The sequence below is a fragment of the Phalacrocorax aristotelis genome, chromosome 6 (genome assembly GCF_949628215.1).
Source record: "Phalacrocorax aristotelis chromosome 6, bGulAri2.1, whole genome shotgun sequence".
NCBI classification, from domain to species: domain Eukaryota; kingdom Metazoa; phylum Chordata; class Aves; order Suliformes; family Phalacrocoracidae; genus Phalacrocorax; species Phalacrocorax aristotelis.
In genome coordinates this window covers 13380173-13400681 of record NC_134281.1, presented here as the reverse complement: position 1 = coordinate 13400681, position 20509 = coordinate 13380173, and the positions used below count along the sequence as shown (strand labels likewise).

The 20509-nt window shown below is 44.1% G+C and overlaps 1 protein-coding gene across 6 annotated transcripts in view; it reads left to right on the top strand.

Moving 5' to 3' along the window:
• CHCHD6 (coiled-coil-helix-coiled-coil-helix domain containing 6) overlaps nucleotides 1-20215 on the top strand; it is a 117803-nt gene extending 97588 nt beyond the window's left edge. For 3 of the 6 annotated variants that reach the window (XM_075096013.1, XM_075096011.1, XM_075096009.1), the window contains one exon: nucleotides 19662-20215. In XM_075096013.1, coding sequence (XP_074952114.1) covers nucleotides 19662-19685 — 24 coding nt within the window. In that variant the 3' untranslated portion in view covers nucleotides 19686-20215. Of the gene's footprint in view, nucleotides 1-8209; nucleotides 8303-19661 lie in introns of those variants that run through there. The other 3 variants (XM_075096012.1, XM_075096010.1, XM_075096008.1) reach the window with 1 other exon arrangement.
• The last annotated feature ends 294 nt before the right edge of the window (nucleotides 20216-20509 follow it).

Genomic DNA, 20509 nt, shown 5'->3' with positions numbered 1-20509 from the left:
CATTGAAGAGTCTCTTTACATCTGTAGAATTTTGAAGGGTAGCTATTATTTTACCATTTTAATTTTCCCAGCTGTTCAAATAATTGTTTTAACCTCTCAGTGCCTGAAAATGCTTTTCACATCCTGGTTGCTCTGCATTGTATTTCTTTGGTTTCATGTTTTAAATTACCAACAAATATTTTCCCCCGTTCCAGATGGTTATTCTGTGACTTTTTCTATGGCTTTAAGGGTGCATTGCTCTGAACAACCCTCTAGTGGCAAGGAACTCGTGAACTTTCACTTTGTGATACTGGGCTTTTACATCCTGTTTTTTGGGGTTTGTTGTTGTTCTCCCCTCACCCCCCCAAGAGGAGCTCAGTACTTGCAGATCTCCTTAAGACCAGAACAAGCTGTGGTTATTCTGAAAGATCTTGCCACTGGCCTCTCTGGAGTTACATTTCATTATATATAGGGAAGGGGCTGTGACAGAGACAACGAAGCCAGCACAGAATACATTGTCTTCACACAGCTTTACGAGTATTAAAGTCAAAGCATTAAATATGATAGTAGTTTCTCTAGCTGTGACAGCTGAGGACAAGGCAAACCTTCCCACTGGTCTGGCAGGCGAGGATGCTAATTGAGCTGTGTGAGGTACTCAAATACCAGTGCTGTGTTCCCAGCCTAAGGTGATGCTCAAAGGAGGAGGGCTGCACCTTTCGTGTCCTGTCTGGGGCAAAACACTTGCATGTGGGAGTACCTCCAGAGCAGCAGTGTCTCATTTCGTAGCATCAGTTTTCTTTTACATATATATATATATATATATATATATATAAAAAACACTTTTTTTTCCCTTTTCAATGAGCATTGCTTTTCTTGAGTAAGTCTTTAACGGTCTTGCCATAAGGACAGAGGTGGAATTTGAAAATAAGTAATTATATTTTGATATTTTGGGCACATTGCTGTAGTTTCTCTTGCGTGCTCTTCTCATGTGTTCCAAAAGTTGCAAAAGGTGATTTATAATTCATCAAACTAAGCATAAAACATCTGACTGCAAAACCTATCAATCTGATCCCATCTCTTTCTAGCCCTTTAATTAGGGAAGCCCTGCTGAAAAATGTATCCATCAGCTACTGAGAAATGGTGCAATCCTGGACCCTCGGTATAAATCTTGAGTTATCCAGGTGCCAAAATGCTGTCAGAACTGACAGATCTTAGAAAATACACCCACAGGCAGAACATTATCCATTATACTAGCACTGAGCAGTGGGCAGTAAGGAAAAATCAGCAGAGAACATGTCTTTATCAACTTTAATTGGCTTTTCCCGTTGATAAAAACTAGCACACCCGGCAAGGAAGAGAACCTATCTAGCAGTTTGATCTTTCCATCCCAGAGCTGAAGCATGCAGTCCATCTCCACTGACATGTGATGTGGACTTGTCTCAGCACAGTTCCTAACAGTGCGGTGGAGTCTACAACCCACAGAGAAGGCTGCCAGTCTGTCCTCGGTGAGTGACCATGTTTAAACAAGTGTGAAGAATGAATTACTCTGGATAAGCTGGATTTCATCTGTGCTCTGGTAGCTTGAAATTTACTTCAGACAAAATGAAACTTAGTTAAACTTTTGTTCGGGTCCTGCCTTGTAAGCACTCCTGGATTACAACTGGCTGGGCTGTGAAATCAAGGATCTGGGCAATGGATATGCTGATAGGAAAAGGAGACAGCGGACAAAGGAAGCAGCACCTTTGCAAGAGCTACAGGAAATGGCACAAGTAGAGGTTTGGGGAAGAGAGCAAGCTGCTTCTGAGTCATTTGGCACTGCAGGTTTACAAGTAGCTTTACATCAAAGACCAAGGAGACAGCAACTGTGTGGATTTCTCCTGTGAAGGCTATTCTGCAGCCTTGTTGCAGCATCCTGCGCTTACTGAACTATGTAAAATGTTTCAGTTTTTCCTTGGTGCTGCTTACATCTATTGCTATTAGATTTATGACAGTTTTATCAGAGTTAATAATATAGTAAAGATGATTACTATAGTAGGTTTTTTTAATAATTGATTAATGAGAACAACTCATTATTTATGATCAATTTGGCAACGTGTAGCACTTCTCTTACTAATTCCTCAGGGTTTCTGAGCATGGCTTTAAGTTTCTATTCTGCTAAGTCAGAGTCCTCTATCTTATTTCCATAAATAATGGGAAACAGAAGGCCATCCACTCAGAAAAGATAGTTTAGTAAGTGAAATTTATTGCAAAAGTTTCCTTTCCACAGACCCTAGTGGTCATAAAAGCCAGCCTGCAAGACTATCACAGGGTTGCAATCATATAAATATCAGTTTAACCCTTGTATTTAAAACTTTTAAAAACAAAATTTGCAAATATTTGTTCTTCAGACAAATAAAGGAACAGTTCTGTGTCCAAAGCCTGCTGCGTAGGGAACCTTACTGCCATTGGCGAAGATGACTGTGATCTTTTAGAGCGTATCTGCCATGCCATGGCAGCACAAGTGGGTGTTCTGGAAATGTTTGTCACTGAATCGAGTGAGCAGTTGTTGAGAATCGAGGGTGCAGCAGCGGGGTACACTGTGTGCAGGGTACGTACCTGGACTCTGCCAGCAGAGCTCCAGTACGCCTCTGCACGCTCCGACTGCAGTGTAGACTTCCCTGTCACGAGTCCTCTGCCCTTGCCAGGGTTGACACAGTGCCCGGCACAGCAGGTTCCCTGTCGGGGTAAACCCTAGAGCCGGCCACTGGCAAGCTGTAAGAATATGATGGACCTTATGGAGGAAAAAAAAAAAGCATTGATTGTGTGGGGTTTAATTTTTTCTTTCTGCTTATCATATGGGTAGGAGAAACATAGTAACTTCTTGTCTTCAGAGGTTTCTTTAGAAACTTGAAGCAAGTGGGAGGGAGGGATAACAAAGTCCATTCTGTTCCTGTAATTCAATCTGCCTATTTACGAGCCCAACCCATCAAGTACGTTGTTGCTGCTCTTTGCTGCAAGAGGAAGACTGAGGCTTTAAAGACTTCTGGAGAATATATACAAATCCACATGAATAGTCTAAAACATCATAATTCACGTGGTTTCCATGGAGGCTGGCCATACTGCAGTCAGGGCAATTCTGTTGTGTTGATCCAAATGCCGCATCAGTTTTACCAGGATGCAATGTTCTTGACTGCTGGCCCCAAACTCTGGTTTGGTGTTGCTGTCCGTTGTTAAACAGCTGTCTCATGCCTGGGTGAAAAAAGGGATTCCCGCGTGTGCGGCCCAAAGAGATGGTGAAGAATTGTTAGATTTATTATGCATTATAAAATAATAATTCCAGATGAAATAAAACTGGAGAAAGAGATCAGGATTTTGACACCTTGTTTTGAGATGGCAAAATGCTGCTTTGGCAGCCTAGAGTTGTTAAAGGTATTCTTGTTCTTGATGCTTAATTTACCAAGTCTGCAGTGTAAATGCGAACGGACAGTGCCTGGCTCTGGATCTGAGTCAGTCATTCCCTAAGTGCCTGATGGCATCCGAATGACCAGCTCCTCAGTTGCCTCCTGCTTAAAAGTAAGGCTGCATGATTCTTCTAGTTTTGTAAACCATTTGCTCCCTTTAATTGAGGACTGTGAGCCATTGTGTGCATAGTGCCACAGGATCCTTGTCGTGTAAGCGCCTTGATAAATATGTATTGTATTGTCAAGTGTTTGTAGCTACTCTGCAGGTAGTGGTGGTGAAGCAAGCTGCGTACAGTCAAATCACCGCATCTCTGGGGTCAATAAAAACAAGATGGCACAGGGGATTGTGGGAAGAGGAGCCAGGATAGCTGCCTTCAGCATCACCTGCTAATAAACCAGATATTTATAGATCAGCTGAGGCTTTGTCAACTAGATTGTTAAATTAATATTTACATACTGGCTTCATTGTCTTTCACTGAAAATCTCATTTGCATTAGTGCTTGGACAGAAGTACGGCTTCCTGTGCTCCAGATACATGAGTGCATTTGATCAGAGTCCGTGGCTTGCAGTGTGTGTGTGAAACCATTCCTGATAGATTCTCACCTTGCAAATCCTCTCTTCCCTGTAGTAGCATTTTCCTATCTTTCTGTGCCTCTCATTTCTTGCAGGAAAGCTCACCTTTGTTCCCAAATGTCTGCAACTCATCATGAGGCTGATCTCGCTAGAGAGAGAAATGAGAAGCATTTCTGCATAGCAATTCCTAGTTAATCTCTGCCTCTCAGAGAGAGTCTTGAATTGTTGATGGCTTGTGGGTAATTTAATAACTAGCAGACAAATAGGATGTATAGGATGTATAGCCCGGATGCAAAATCTCCCATCCCTATTTGCATCTGTTTGAATGAATTTTGTTACAAAGGTTTGCTTTTTTACATTTTAGCACCAGTGAAACAGCAGCAAGAAGAGTCACTGCTCAGTGAAGCTGTGTTGATCACAGCAGGCTCCACACCTGGCTAAGCAGCTTCAATCCCCAGTGCGTGAGTGTGTGTGTCTACGTGCCTTTCAAAAGGGAAGAGTAATCTACTTGCTAGGCATGTGTGTCTCTCTCTAGTAGTCCTTGGACAACCTTGAGCAGTCATTTAACTTGTGTTTATTTGCCCGTCTCTACCTGGGCAGATATTACTTCTGTGGTTTGGAGCGTTGAGGTTGAATGGACGTTTCAGAAACGTGGATGAGAAGTGTTACTGAAACGTAAGGTGTTCATACTGTCTCTTCAGACAGCTGATAGGAGTTCAGATTCACCTGCCTGTCTCGCTGTTTCTTGCTTCAAAGCTGTTTGGACACATGGATGGTGTAGGAAGTCAGAAGGCAGTAAAAGCAGGGCTGTGATGCAGACAGATGTCACAGCCTTTGCTCAGCTTCCACTTCTTAGCACTTGCAAGGCTGTTGATAAGGTCCTGTTATGCTGGTATTGTGTTATTCTTATATCTGTCTCTGGCCTGCGAAGGGTCTAATAGCATCTGTTTCTCTGACACCTCTGCAGGTTCTCTCGGCACCTCGTTACTCTTTTTGGGAAGAGAACACTGCAATCTAGTTACTCTGTCTGCAGAGAGCAGAGCTCATCTTCCCATGCCAGCCCAGTTACCATAAAGTTAGAGCTCAGAGAGTGGGTTGCAGTTTGTCTCTCCAGGTGCATGAGGCACATAATATTGCAACAATAATACACTATGTGCTGAAACCATTCACATTTTATTTGTGGAGGTTTTGGGTTTGTTTGTTTGTTTTTAAAAAGTAGAAAAGCCTCAATTTCCTCCCTTTCAAAATATCTCTTCTCTTGGCTCACAAGAGGAGGAGTGGGACAGGCCAGCTGTGGACGTGGGTCTGGGAAACCTGGAAGGTGCTTCCTTGGTACTCCCAAGTCCAGTGCCTTGGCCTGTGCTCATTTCAGCACTGCCTCTTCCATTTTAACTTGAATTCTTGCTGAAGGCAGCACCTGATTCTTACATTTTCAGAGCTACCACGTTTTTCTGCCTTCTGCTGATATTCAGGGGAGATGGGGATATGGTTTCCTGCAAAATGTCAAGGTCTTTTCTTGGAGAGCTGACAGCATAGGTGTTTTATATGTACACGGGCTATCAGGATGAGACATTCTTACTCGGAAACATTGGCTGAGACAGACATTCCTCCTGCCACAGAGAGACAGGCAGGCACTCACTGTTGCCAAGCCTTGAAGTATTTGGCATGTTTTCTGTTGCCCTAGTTTTGTGGAGTTGTTCCTGAAGTTTTACAAGTACATGAGAATCTTAGTTTGGATTTTATTTAAAAAAAGAAAGAAAAGGAAGGAATAAATAAAATAAAAAAATCTAGCTCTCCTGCCTAGACAGCAGTGGTATGAGAATGTGACACAGGTGCTCAAAATCAGAAGGCAAATTAAATAACCCCAGCGTCTTTCTAAACAGTTTTACAAGTCAACCTTGTGGTTTTGGGGGAGTTTCTGACTTCTCTCTTGGGTTTTAAATATGTGAAGAGTGTGCAGCATGGTTCATTTTCTTGAGTGAGGGAATATTTGCAGCTCTGTAAGAGTTCATACGTCTGCAGTGTCCCCTGCAAGCAATAACGAACTGACCAAAAAAATCAGTCTTCCCAAATTAGAAGACCCCTGCATTTTTCAAATCTTGTTTGCATTCCAATTTGTGCTTTTTCTGTTGTTCCACTTTTCAAGCCTTCCTTGCAAACAGGAAGATCTCGGGTGCTTTAATTTTAAGCAGAAGCCAAGATTTCATGTAAGAACATGTTTCTGGGAAGTGGAGCTTTGACATTTTCATAGCTATGTCATACATAATCAGACTTCCATATGACCTGGCAACACCGTTTACACAGAGATGAACGTAATTATTCATGGAGGGGCCCTGTTCAGCTTTGTAACCCTGGTTGATCTGTAGAGAAGACAGACTGGCTCTACAGGCCCATATCTGTGTCCCCCCATAGGGCTCGCAGGGACACACTGGGCTTGCAGGCAGCTGCCCACACACTTTCATGTTGGTTCTGTAGACAGCCGTGGAGGCACATGCTCCTGAAATCACTGATGAATTTGTGGGAACACGTTCACACCTCTGCATCGCCGGAGTGGAGGGACGCATGCAGTCAAGACTCCCACAACAGAAAGGTTTCCAATAAAGCTGAAACACAGAGGTATTGTTTGTCCAGCCGCTGGCAAACGCACAGAGCCATTGTGTGGGTCCTGAAAGCCTTGGCGCTTTATTCTCTGCAGACTGAATGGCAGCCGCGGGTAATAATAACACAAGATTAAAAAAGCCAACATTATAGGGGCATTTACAACCTGCTGAGAGAGTGAAATCTCAGCAAGGCTGAGCTGTGTCTCTAGTGATCCTACATTTTTACTGCTTGATAAGGAAATGATGGGCAGCTCTGGAGAAATGGCTACCACAGAGCATGTGAAAAGGGGAGTGGGTTGTCTCTTCGAATGCTGCAGTAAGTAGAGTGTGACGAACGGAAAAGCTCTCTGCAAATCAAGTGACCGGCCTGTCCCCCTGTGGTGGGTGGGCTGGGGTGTGCGTTTGTGTTTGCACGCCTGTGTTTCCTTCCCAGGCTGGTTGAAAAGCTAAGGCTGGCTGCCATCAGTGGGGCCGGGCTCAGTTTGTGTAATTCAGAGCTTGGTGCTTGGAGGCCTTTGGTCAGCATCATCCAGGGATGGTGCTTTGGTAGCTGTCAGTAGATGCCCTCAGACCATTCATGTGTAAGAATGTAGCTGTGGACCGATCGTGGACAAGAGGTGGTAGGATTAGCCTTCCGCATGTGGGAGCAGCTAGACTTTCTGTTAACTTTTATTGCCTCCCAAAATTTATGTTGAGCTTTCTGAATGCAAGTCTCAGTTTTAAGTCACAGTAATGACGATGACCTTACACAATTTAAGCTCAACTGACTGATACCATCTTACACGTGGAATTTCATTATCTTCAAAACAAACAAACCAACGCCACCACACACACACACACACACAAAATTAAGGGACAGTTCCTTATCTTAAAAGTCAGGTCTTTGATTCAGTGCTGGATTCAACAATTCTTTAACCTAAATGTCTTATAAAGCTCTTTGTGTATATATAACTGTCTAAACAGCTTTAAAAGACCCAGCTTTCCTCTGTGCACGCATGGAAGTTGTATTTGGTAAGCAGGAGGCAGAGTACCAGCCTGTAGCAGCATCCTCTCAGAATATGCACAGGCTTCAGAATAATGATGACATCAAAGCCATCCCTAACCTTGCTAGTTTGGGTATTACGAACAGGCTAACCCTGGCAGTGCTGAGCCACTGGAATATGTACCCACCCGTTCAGACAGGTTTTGCAGCTCTCTGCTACTCAACAGGCTTTGAGGCAGCATCTTACAGATGTGACCTTGGTCTTTGGTGTTAACAATGGAACAAGTGAAATGGTGGGAGCCATTTCAAAGTAATACAACATGTTTTAATAAGAATGCATGTTTACCTGGCTAGGGCAGGTGTGGTTAACGACTGTATTTTTCATTTCTAAAAACATTCTCATCTGTTCAAGTGTCTTGCTTTGCTTGTGCCAGGCAGCATGGCACGGAAATTGCTCAGTCCTGGGTGCTGTTTCTTGTATGGGACATTATGAGGATTCAGAAATCCAGGCTGCTTCACAAGTTCATTTACTTGGATTAATGAATCTGTCCCCGCCTCTGTTTCCCCAAGAGTAATGTGAAGTTACTTACTTCACAGGGATTTATGAGCTTATTTCTATATTGGCCATTTTGCAGAGAGTGAAATTCAGCTCAGAGGGCTCTGCAGAAGGACGAAGTGTTCGAGTTCATTCTGTTCTAATCCTGGCTACGTAAAATTGGCAAGTTCCTGCTTAAAGTCTCTTTAAACACAAAATATAAATACCCTTTGATTGTCTTTTTCTTTTTTTGTACTTTCTCCCTCGCTTCACTCTTTCTTTCCCCATCCTTTCTGTTTTGTTTTTCTTTTAAATTTTACCTATCTTTAACTGCGGACTGTTCAGGTTGGGTCCTGAGAGCTCCTCTGCATTGCCACAGACCTGCAGAAGGCAGCTGTGGGCTAGCTTTGTTTCCACAGGTAGCAAGTATGAAATGAAATGTATGTTAGTGGTGAGGGCCTTGTGGGAAGGAGGGTGTAAAGAGGTGTTGAGTGACACTAGAAAAGAATGGTCTAGGAGAGGAGAAGAGAGGATGTAGCTAAAACTAAATATGATGCTTGCTTTTTGCCAGAACCTTTGCAGCAGAAGCATGGACGTATTCCCAGTCAACAACTCCCTCATCTCTCTCTCCCCCTCCCTTTTCTCTCTTCCCTTTCTGGGGCTACTGTTTTAGGATGAGTTGGTTCCAAATAGACAATACTTTTCTAGCAGATAAACAGACACCTAAGCAGCTGCGCTGGTATCTATCACGAACAGACATGCTGCACACTGAGGGTAATTACAAGATGGGACCAGCATAATTTGTCATATTTAAAAAAAAAAGAAAGCTCCCCCTCCACTTGGGCAGCGTCCACAAGACAAGCGAACAGCACACTTAGAAACCGTCACTTTCTTTTCCAGTCTCTTAATACACTTTCAGATGCTCCTGTTAAATATTGGACCTTTAGGTCCTCTTTGGAAAAGATGTGTTTGAGACAGATGGAAGCAAGTCTCTGTCCTGACACAGATGCAGGACCGTATATTTGCAGTGGAGGAGATGAGAGATAATTATTTAGGAGGCTTTTGTGGCTTATTTTAGCTTCTGGTATTCTACTGGGGTGCTCTCTGAAGAGGGAAAGGGACGGGAAGGAGCTAGAGAAATTCTGAGCTTTTTTCACATGGTAAAGGTTTTTAATCTTGAAAGAAGGATTTGGAATTTATGCAGGAGGAGACATTGATTGAGAAATAAAGATGCATCTCCCGGTGTTCACTATTCTCCCTTTGTTTGCTCAGATTCATGTTTCAGGTTGTAGGGCATCTTATCTGCTATTCTCTTAATTGCATCGGTTATGTTGGGTGCCGGTGGGCAGTTGCTCAGAACAAATCCTTCTTGCTGAGATACTGACTACGATGGCTTCTGCATTCAGGGCTGAGCATGCAGCTTCATGCAGGTTGCTACCTGGGTGTGCCTGTGGTTGGGCATCTGCACGAAATCACATGACTAAACATCTCCATGGCCTCCCAATCTGTCCAGAGCCTCTTGTTCCAGTTCGCATGTTGTGCCTGGCGGGAACATGCAGTGCTCTCCTGCCTGGACTGTGTGTTCCCGACCCAGTGCTCATGCAGGGGGCAGGGCTTCCCTGCTCCTCCACTCCTTGATGTACTAAAAGAGGAGTGGCAAAGTGAAATGTTTAGGGTTTTTTGGGTGACTTCTGAAACCTCTAAGAGGTGTGGTTGGGTCATATGACTGTCTCAGTTCAGGTCATTAACATTTCAAAATGCTTGTTATTTCTCTGTCTAGTTGCCTGAACTTGGTAGAGGATTGTCTAACTGGGGCTTGGTGCAGGCCAACCAACGAGGTTTCTCTTCCTTGTGATCTAATCAGATCTTGCAGCTCCTGGGACCAGATATTTCAAGATACTTAAAGACTGGCAAGAGTTAGACACATATTTAACTCTTTAAAATCTGATATTCAAATACTGTAAATGCTCAGTCAGCAATAGGCTTCTGATGCAGAAGAGTTGCAGTGCTGAGTCAAAGGGGCTGATTCTGCTCAAAGAAATTTCAGTTTTTGGTTTTTTACCTGCGCAGTGGAGGTAGTCTCCCAGTACAATTTTTTTTTTTTTTAATTTACCTGTAGGCTCTTTATTGTGACCCTAGTCTTTTGGAGATGTTTCACAAAAGCAGGTAGAAGTTATATCCCACACCAATCTGCAAACAGACATGAGAATTCCCAGTCATGTCTTGGCTCTATCATGGCTGATTTTTGCCTCTTCTGCCAGAAGAAAAGGAGAACAACATCTACACCCATACAGGTGAGATGAATATGGCTATCACACAAATAAAATTACTGGCTGCCGAATAGCAACAGCTTAATGAAAATGTGAACTGTTAAACAAATAAAGACAGTCAAGCTCATAATACTTCTGCGTGGAATTTCACTGTATCACTGAGCAGAAATAGAATTAGGCATAGAAAAAGGATATCTGGAGAAGTTGTCTCTGCCTGCCGCTGGGCTTGGTATATGAAGCTGGACTAGACAGGAGTGAGCCATATCTTAAATGTGGACATGTTACCCTGACCTGGAGAGGAAATCTCTTTATCCAGGACAGGAGCCTGCTAAAGTGAGTTAGAAAGCAACAAGATAAAGCACTAGATTTCATCTGAAGCCTAAATGCAAATGGTATAAAGGGATGGATCCCTTGAGAAGCGTGTGTTGTTGTTTTTTGTTGGGTTTTTTTTTCATTTCTTTAGCATCTTTTGCTGGTGAATCTTACCTCTTTGTGCTTGGTAAGTAGCATTACTGTTGTGCACAGAATGGGAAACCAAGAGGGGGACGTATCTATGGCTGCTGAGCAAAGTTGGGAGGAGTCTGACAACAGAGCCTAGGACTCCTGCGCATACCCTCCAGGCAGCGCTTACCATCCTGTAGCGCATGGGAAAACTGCAGGGTTTAATAGCACTCATAAGTGGTAGGTGAAATCCCCAGGCAGAGAATTTAACAACCACTATTGAGGTCCCATCTCAAAGGCACAGTGCAGTAGCTGAGAGGTTGTGAAGTGTTTTCAGCAGCTCTTTGCACTCTATCTAAGGACTGGACTTTCCTGTGCTTCCAACTTCATGAAAATTCCCAGAGTTAAAGACATGCTCGTTAGAACTAGTGCAGGTTAATAATCTGTTCCTGGATGAGATCGGGAAGGGCAAAATGCAAAGTTGGGATCACCCTGTGAAGAAGCCCTGCAGCCAAGGAGCTGCCGTATCTGCCTCCAAACAAAATGGCATCCTCTCATCCTGGCTTCTCCCGTCCATCAGTGTTTGGCTGTGAACCGTCAGAGGCAAGGGTTGGGATGGGGTGATTCCTAGGAGTTCAGAGGACAGCTGGGTTGCTCTTTCTATGTCCTTTCTCTCTTTTCTTCTACCCCCAGCCTGATTGTATTTCTTCATAAGAAAGCATGTCTCAGATAGGCTTGGTCTCAGACTTGTGTGGAGCCACTGGTGTATTGAAGGTGTATCGTGTCTGGGTCATGTGAAGCTTTAATATGCCATGGAATTAGAAACATTGTAGGAGTTTATATTCTAAGTGTCTATTTTTCTGGGTGACCTTGTGAAATTTCGTTGCACCAGATCTGTATCTTGCCATCCTGCTGCCTTTATCTAATTTGTTTTCTTGTGTATGTTACTGACATCCAGTGAAGTGTAATTTGTTTGAGAAGTGGCACTTATAACAAGGATCCTGCTAGTAATCCCTGCATTGAATCCCTATATACACAATGTTCCAGGAATAATTAAAGTCACAAACTTCAATCTTGAGGGATGCACAGGGGAAACCTATCCTGAAATGAGGTTTGGCATATCTGACTTTCCTATTTCCAGTGCTTTTAACAGTAGGATTTGCTATTTTTGTTCCAGGGCTGAAGTAGATTTAAGTGGAAGTCTGACATCCTGAATTTACATGTCCTAACAACAGTGTTCATCAGTCAGTATTCTTACTGTATCCTTTCTCTACTCCTTCTCTCTATGAATTTTCTTCAGTAGTCTGCAGGGATCATTTGCCAGCCTGATTCAAATTCCTACACTTTTCTGGCATCTTGTTTTATAGCATCATGTACTTTCCATTTCTGTAATCCATTTAATCCAAAATACTGGAATGGCTTTGCAGGTATTTATTGCATTTCTTTCTTCCTTGTGTTAGGAGGTAACAGGTCATTTATACAACTTAATCCAAAGTCTCTTGGCTTCTGGGATTATTTTTTCTTTTATTTTCCTACTGATTATCCTGGGGGCAGGTAGCAAGAGCAGGAATGAGTGTGGAGAAGTTGCCTTTATTTGCGTATACTGTTTCATTATGTTGTACTCGGAGCACGGCTTGGCAGTTTAGCAGTTAAACCCCTGCAGCCAGTGTCCCCCAGCAATAACATTACTGTTGCCTGTCCTTAATTTTTGGAAGCATTGGGCTTAGGGTTTGAAATAATGAAATGTTCTTGCATCAGTAAGTGGTTTTCCGTTTCTTTTGGCTCTGGAAACGGATATTCACAGTTGGGTGAAGTTCATTTTAATCCTCGCAAAACCAGAGTTGGATTTGTATGAGTTGTCGTTGTTCTGCTTTAGAAACACTCTGTGCTTTCTGGATCCCTTTATCCCTCCCAGGGGCTAATCCACGAGCTTGTGAAATGCTCGGGGTGACTCCAGTTGCAGGATGGAGGGGCATCCAGTGTTATCTCCTTTTCCTCCTGCATTGCCTTCTCTCACTTGTTCCAGAAAGGCGCAGTAGTGTTTGTAGTGTATACTTTCTGATGTGTATAGATAAGTGGGATGTAATTATCTTCCCCTGAGGTAGAGTCATTATGCTTGCTGTAAAGAGAGAGGGTCACAGTCCTAATGGGAAATGATTTTAAAGCAATCTTGACCAAGTCTAGTGGAGCCATTTCAGACCACTTAAAACTCAGCTAGTCCTTCACGGCACTTGTGATATGTCCACTTCATGCGGTGAGAGGCAATGGGACTAAGACTTGTTGAGGGATAAAGAAAAATCTATGATAACCTGAAGCATTGGCTTTGGGTAAGCGTTGTGTGCTGCCACAGGGGGAAGGCAGAGACAGAGCCCGGTCTTTATTATTATTGTTCTTGATACTGATTTGGAAAAACTCAAGGCTCTTGCAGAAGTAATAAGCCAGCAGTCATGAAATCCACCACCTTGGGCTTCCTGTGGTGCAAAAGCCCCCTCTGCCTCCAGGCTTGATTCCTGCAGAGGTGAGATGATCGCTCCCATTTCCCAAGCAGGTGGCTGGGCAGATAGTAGCACAGTCCCCAGATCAGAGCCAAATTGCTGGCGGATGCGCTAGTGGTTTACCTGGGAAGTTCAGGCTTCAGACGTGCACTGACTTACAAGGCAAATTTGGTCAGAGGTTGTTTAATAGCAAATACTACTTTGTGTTATAAAACATTAGAGGAAGAGACTTCAGCATCCTTTGGCACATGGTGGAGTTGTGGTCAGTAGCAAGGAGAGGAGAAAGGCTTTGGCAGAGCTGATGGAAGGTGGCAGTCAGCAGTTGTAGGTCATGTTGAGGGGCACTGGCAGGTCTGTTGGGACCGGTCTGGGACTAAAAAGCAGACACTGATTCACATAAGTGATTTTCTGTATTTCAGTCCTTTACAGAAGCAGAATAGGCAGGACTGTGCATGTTAGCAAAGCTTTAAGCTAGTACCCAGGAGAGCAAGAATAACTAGTAGTGAAATGCTCCATGTCTGATTTTCATCCTTTGAGCTCCCCCGTAATGTTATTGGAAAACAAAAATTGTTTAAATAATGGAACAGACCCAATAAAATTGTGTGGTGATGCAAAAGGGACGAGGAAGGGTTATTTACTTTCTTTCCGTTACTTCTGTCCTCCTGCCTTGCCTCCCAGTCGTGGGTGGAATTTGCATGTCAGGCACTAGCAGCATCAGCCTGGCCTGGTGTCTTTTCTTAATGGTGAGAACGAGACTAAATGCAATTAACATTGATTGAACAAAAACCGCCCTCAGTTTGTATGCCGATTAATTAACAGCCATCCTTTCAGCAGTGGCCCTTTGTAGAGCAGTGTTTGTTCCTTCTGGCCCCGGTATTTTCTAGCACATGTCCTAAATCAAAAGAACTGAGCATGTTCCCTACTGCGATGTCTGGGGCTACCACCTCAGCGGGGAGATGCAGCTCCCCAACTGGGATGATTTTCCTTCAGTCTAGTTACTGCAGAGCTGCTCAGTCAGTGGCAAAACATTTCCTGTTAAGCAAGGCTAATGACAGGAGCTCTCTGTGAGTTAGAACAATGATCAGAACAATTGTCTGGAGGAAATCAATGTTATAATGCATGAACAAACAGGTGAGTCTCCAAACAGCTAGAGATTAGTTGTGCTAGTGAATAACTTTGTATTTGGGTGATGCAGAGCAATGGGAGGTGTCAAGGCAGAGCAAAGCAGTGTGTCGGCTCTTCTGAGTCAAAGGAGAGTGAGGAGTGGGGAAAGGAAACCAGAAAAACTGTTTCTGTTTCTTGCACTCTGTTGGTGGGGTACGTAGACCCAGGACTTCCACGTGAAAGCACTTCCTGGGGTGTTCTGACAATGTGTCTGGTGAGTATTTTGAAAGGCATCTTTTCTGCTGTCAAGCCAGCTTTGAAGACGCCATCTGGGGAAGTAGCCAAGAAGTCATTGGGTGAACTTCTCTGCTTTGCAAAGCTATTAACACCAGTACAGAGAAGAGGGAAAACAAAACTCTCTTCATAGCTTTTTGAATTAATGTTTTTTGTTGCTGCCAGGCATACTCCTGCCCCTTCTTATTCCAAACCCAAGGACAGCAACTGTTGGACTCCTGAAGGATGAGAGAGACAGAGAGGCTTTTCTGTGCAATAACTGTATGGCACAGAAGTGCTGTAATCCATTAGTCAGCACAGCTGCTCCACAAAATAGCCAATACCCTCAATGTAACAGAACAAATTGCACATAACCAAAAAATACCTACAGCATACATCAAACCAAAGTGACTCAAATGTCCCTTGCAGCACTTTGGGGTGCTAATAGCCTTGCAACAAATGCCTTATCCAGTGGAAAGCCCTTGAACACCCATCTTAGGACAGGTCAGGAATTTTGTATTTCATTAGTGCCTCTTTCCAGACTAACCGAGGTGAAAAAGTTGTGTGGCCACGTTACTAAAATCTGTGGTATGCCAACAGGTATTCTGGTTTTGAGAGAGCTGCCCGCGCACAGCAGGGAACTTGGAACTATGGAGATTAATTTCTACTTTGTCACTGACACTCCAAATGCACCGAGTCATTTATCATGGGGATCAGCTTTCTGATTTCTTCATAGCTACGCAGTGCCCATATGTGTGAATATTGTGGTGCAACTGTTTAAAGGAATGTTAGAACAAAGGCAAGGCACTCGCTGGAGGAAACTTGCAGGGTTTACCCCGTGAGACTAAAGGCTGGTTAAATAAATACGTCTTAGCACAGCTGAGGCTTGGCAAACAGCGCCTCTGGCAAACACTGAGGGAGGAAGTTTTTCAGGGTCTGGGCTTTCAAGAAAGGAGACTCCTCCACTGACTCTGAGTCTCCAGCGAGGCCAAGAACTGAGGCGCAGAGCTGACCAGTGACTGCGGGAGGCGGAGAGGATGCTGTGGACTTGCCAGGCAGCCCTGAGCTCCTGTGCTGGGATACAGACTGACAGAGAAGGAACAGGAGGAAGACAAGAGAGCAGTGCCTTAAAAAAAATTTTGCTAAGACTTGCTTGCTCTGATGCTAGTACCAAGGCCTCAGCTCTCTGTTATGGAAGGAGGACTGTGCTGGGCATGGACTGGACTCCCTTCTCTCCCCTCCTCAGCAGGGGTGAGGTGTGTGGAGTAGATCTACTTGCAGAGCTCGACCCTTCCTCCTCACTCAACTGGAACCAGAACTGGAAAGCTACTGGCTTCCCCACAGGTGCTGCAAAGTGGCAGGCTGTGTCACCTGAGCAGCCAGCCAGTTTTGAGTCCTTTTAGTTCCCAAGCAAGGTCTCATAGTGATAGAAGTGCATGGGTCAGGGCCCTGCTTGCCAGGAGAGGCATGGAGCAGAGCACTGCGTGCTCTCCAGCTGGATTTACTGTTGGGACTGAACAGATTGCTGTTGCTGTTTGTGCTGCAGCCACAGCTGTGAGGAATTGCCTTTGTATGGACCCCTTTGTTATGGACACAGTATTCATATGTAGAGGTGCTGCGCTGGAGCTCATCGAGACTGGAACTTGGTGTCTACCTGACATTGCATTGGCAGTGGCATTAAAAATAATCTACCCTCCCTGTGCAAGAAGGGTGCTGTCGCCTCTCATTAGAGTGAGCGTGCAGTGCACTCCAAGGCTGCTTGTTTCCTGAGCTGTTATTCTGCTAAGACTACAGCAGAGACCAGCTAATGCCGACTGTGGGGCTGTTATATTGTGATGAGGCACCGAACTTCTTCAGGCTGAGCCTCAGCTCGATTAATTGGGAATATCCTGTCGTGTGGGAGAAGCATGTGATTGCAAGCTGCCTGGACTTGTTGCATATGCAACTCGTCTGGTGCATATGCCATGATAAGAGCATGTAGGAGAGGTAGGTCTTCTCCTTCACTTTCCTGGCTCCTTCTGCTCAAGGTAAGTGTTGTAGCAGCCTGGTAGCATCTTGCAGGGAGGATTCCAGGTTGGAAGAAAATGAAGGGGTGCCAAAGCTCTATTGGCATGGTTGCAAAGCTCTATGGAATTAAAATGCTGCTGTAAATGGTTACCTTAGCAAAGAGTAGGTTTAGCCACAGAGATGTGGCGTCCTTCCATGCTATTACACAGCATGTGAGGCATGAAACTGATGCAACTGTGCTTTTAAGTAGTTAGCCACAGGTTTATAAACTGATGGCCTAGGAACAGTGAAAACAATTATATGTGTATTCTAACAAGCATAGAATTATATGATGGGCTAACAGACCATGAGACTACAAAGCTTCTGCTGTGCAACATGCGGTGGCTGTGTGCTGCTCTGCAGTAGCTGGCAGGGGAGACCTCTGGCCTCCAGCATTGTTAGCTGTTAACCGTGCCTGCAGTGCATGGCATGTTCTGCAGAAGATCCAGAGGAGCACGGGTTCTTAGCCAGCTAGAGACTGTACTCTGGTTTCACTTTATTTGTAAATTGAACCTTAGCAATATTAGAGGGCGCAGGATGGTAGTGGTCTACACTGGCATGGCAAATGCTGTGGATCTGGATTGGCATCTGAGCAGGAAAGTCTGAAACAGCTGGGAAAGTCATCCCTCTGTGCAGGCTATTGCGTACTGGGAATGCTTCAGTTCCGCAAAACTGCCAACCCTATAACCTTCATAGCACTCCATGTCCCTAATGAGGGAGGGGACGTGAACTGGTGCTCCATCCAGCACAAGATGGTCTTAGATGAAGTTCTATCAGGCTGCTGCTGGGAGCAGCATGGGCTGATCAGCGGCTGCATCCTTTGCTTGCAGAAGCTTCCCTTGCTGAGGGCTGCGCAGCAGGAAATTGGTGTCTGGCCTTCCTGGCAGCCCATCAGTTCTGGGTCCAGTGCTCACTGTGCAAAAGATTTTGAGAAAGTTTAGTCATCCAGAGTGAGACGGAACTTGATGTTTTTGCACAAGGAATTTTTGTGAGCCTCCAGCTCGATGCGTCCCCAGTATGTGGGTAGGTTAGGCTGGAAAGAACTGATTAAGGTTAAGCGCTGGCTATTTGTGTTTTCTCCTGAAATGAGTAAAAATATGTAGTTATGATTTTGAACATGAAATTGTGTAACTATAATATTCTTTAAAGTAATTTTAAATAATATCAAGGTGTTACTATATTCTGTAAGGGTTAATCACAGAGTGGACACATCGGTGGCTTTTTCACAAAATGTAGCATTCCTCGACACTTCACTGAAGTGTTACAGTGTGAATACAGCAAATTACTTTATTGCAAAATTGATTGTGGGTTGTTGCTTCTTTGCTCATTACAACTTGTGTGAGTGCTATTGGAGTTCTTAAAATGTACTGCTCTGTGCAAAACTTTTAAGTCACTAATGATGAGAAAAATTACCTGGGAAATTAGAATCAGTCAAGTAATATTGATTATTCATTTGTCAGATTTCTGGATAAGCTTTGTCTAAATAATTTGGGAAACAATTTTCTCTTTATTCCCGAGCCCGTGGAATCTTTTCCAGTTCATTGTTGTTAGAGATGGGGCTGTCTTTGGAGATGCATGGTCAATGTAGACTGAATATGCTGACCTTGCAGGTGTTAGGCAGCAAATATCAGCCTGCTATGCACAAGTAGCCCAAATGACATCTTCACCTTGTGACAGTGTGCTACCGTCATTATTTTGTGGTGTTCTCCTTTCTGATTCACATTTGAGGAAGCACAGCTTCTCTTCTAAGAAAGGCTGGTGTCTAGAAAGTAGAACTGAGCTCAAATCCAGCCCTAGTAAAAACAGGCAGTAAGACCACGTGCAGCTAACTATTCAGTTATCTTTCTGTGGTTGGCTTTAGCAGGGTCCTCTAAACATGGGTAAATACTGTCTACTCTGTAAAAATGGAACTGCACATATCCAGAGCACAAGGCAAAAGTAGTGTGTTGATGGGCTCACCCTATGCAATTCTGCTGTTTGTGTCACTACACCAGCAGTTCGTTGATATGAAGATGTCACTGCTGATGCATAAGAGCTGATTACCTAGGTTTTGAAGTAGAGTCCAACATTGATACTCCAGAATCTCAGAGGGAGAGGTGTTATAGGTGGTGCCAGGTATGTTCCTGTCCACTGCTGGTGGCATTGTTGGTATGATTTCTTTGACTTCATAGGAGTGATAAGATAAAAATAGGAAGAGGCCATAGCAGGCTCTGCAGTCTCCATCCTAAAAAGCTCAAAAGCCTCCTGTTTTTTCTACCCCTGGGAAGCCCACAGCTCATATGTTGATACCTGCAGGATCTGAGGATGTATCGCATAGAAGACAGGAGATTGCTGTGGGGACAAAGCAGGCATGATTTGGCTTTGAATTTTAGGAGGGTTTGGGTCTTAATAGGATAAAGGCTGTCAAGCATGTCAGGAAGGAGGGCAGTCTCCAAGTTCCTCTCTTTCTTCTTCTCCCCTCTCTAGTGCTCACTCTTATGTTGACCCTGTTCTAGGATGAGCGAGTGGTATGTGCATGTTTGATGGCAGCTAATCAAATCGCTCCCATGTCCTGCTGAGGGTGAGACTTAGCGTGGAGCTACACTCACTCCTGCGACCCAGCTGCTCTGAGGCTGACCTGAGACCATGGCCTTTCTCTCCTGCTTTAGGCCATAGGATTTATAAACTAATCATTTGCAACTGACCATATATTATTGTTCACAGAATGAGTCTTGCCTTTGATAAAGTAACCTGCTGTCTTGCTTCTACAGTCCTCTGTCCCCTTGAGTGTCTCGGTGTTTTACAGCAGGCAAAATCTGATTATTTTCTGTGGGATTTTCTGTGATCTGCCAACATTACTCCTTCATTTCCGAAGGAAACAGTCCCATGTCAACAGCTGCATAACTAACTTGCTGCCTTTTCCTTTGTATCCTTTTTCCTCCAGGAGCTGTTAGTTAATTCTGGATAAATATCAGCCACCAAAGAGCAGAGGACAAGAGCCACAGACGCCCTTGGAAGCCCCAGCATCCTTCTGGACAGACACTGACCAAAACCAGTGCCTTCTGCCCTTTGCGGTCCAAGACAACAACATGATTCCTCTTATAATTGCCTGCATGTATCAGTCTCAATGGATGTTCCTGGAGTTGGGAGGAGGGTCCCGGGAGAGGGGGACATTATTGTTTCCTTTTTTTATTTTATTACAGTGTAAAGAATCACATTGACCCCAGGTACTTCCAGCACAGCTTGTAGCTTGGAGGCTTGCCCAATATGAGCCTGGTTCACCCTGTGCTAGCTTTGGTTTCACCAATCCACATCTGAGTTCCAAGAGCTGTTATCTTTGTCTGTTTGCTCTGAAGAAAGGGGTCTGAAGTATTTGGAAGTAACCCTGACTAGCTTGTTAGGATTAACTGTTCCTAGCATGCTCCCATCGGTTACACCAGCAGGCGTGTTTCTTCCCTTCCAAGGTTCCCTCCTAAACAATAAAGTGTTTAATGGTCACTGTGTGCTGTGAGATACTTTCAGTCCCATGAGTTTGTAAATTGTTGTTTTCTGCCTATTGCCTGTGCCAACAAAAACTCCAAACAAGTGTGAGGAATAGAAATATTTCAAGTCACAGTTTGTAAATCAAAAAGCTTGTTCATTTTGGTCCTGGGCTGAATGACTTTGGCTTATTTGAAAGTACTTGGAAGAGTGCAAAGTCCTGGCTGATGGGAACTGGTGTTGGTGAATCATGCTGAAAAAACTTTTGCCTGCTGAATGCAGATCCCAAGTTATCTTTCTTTGCACCACCTC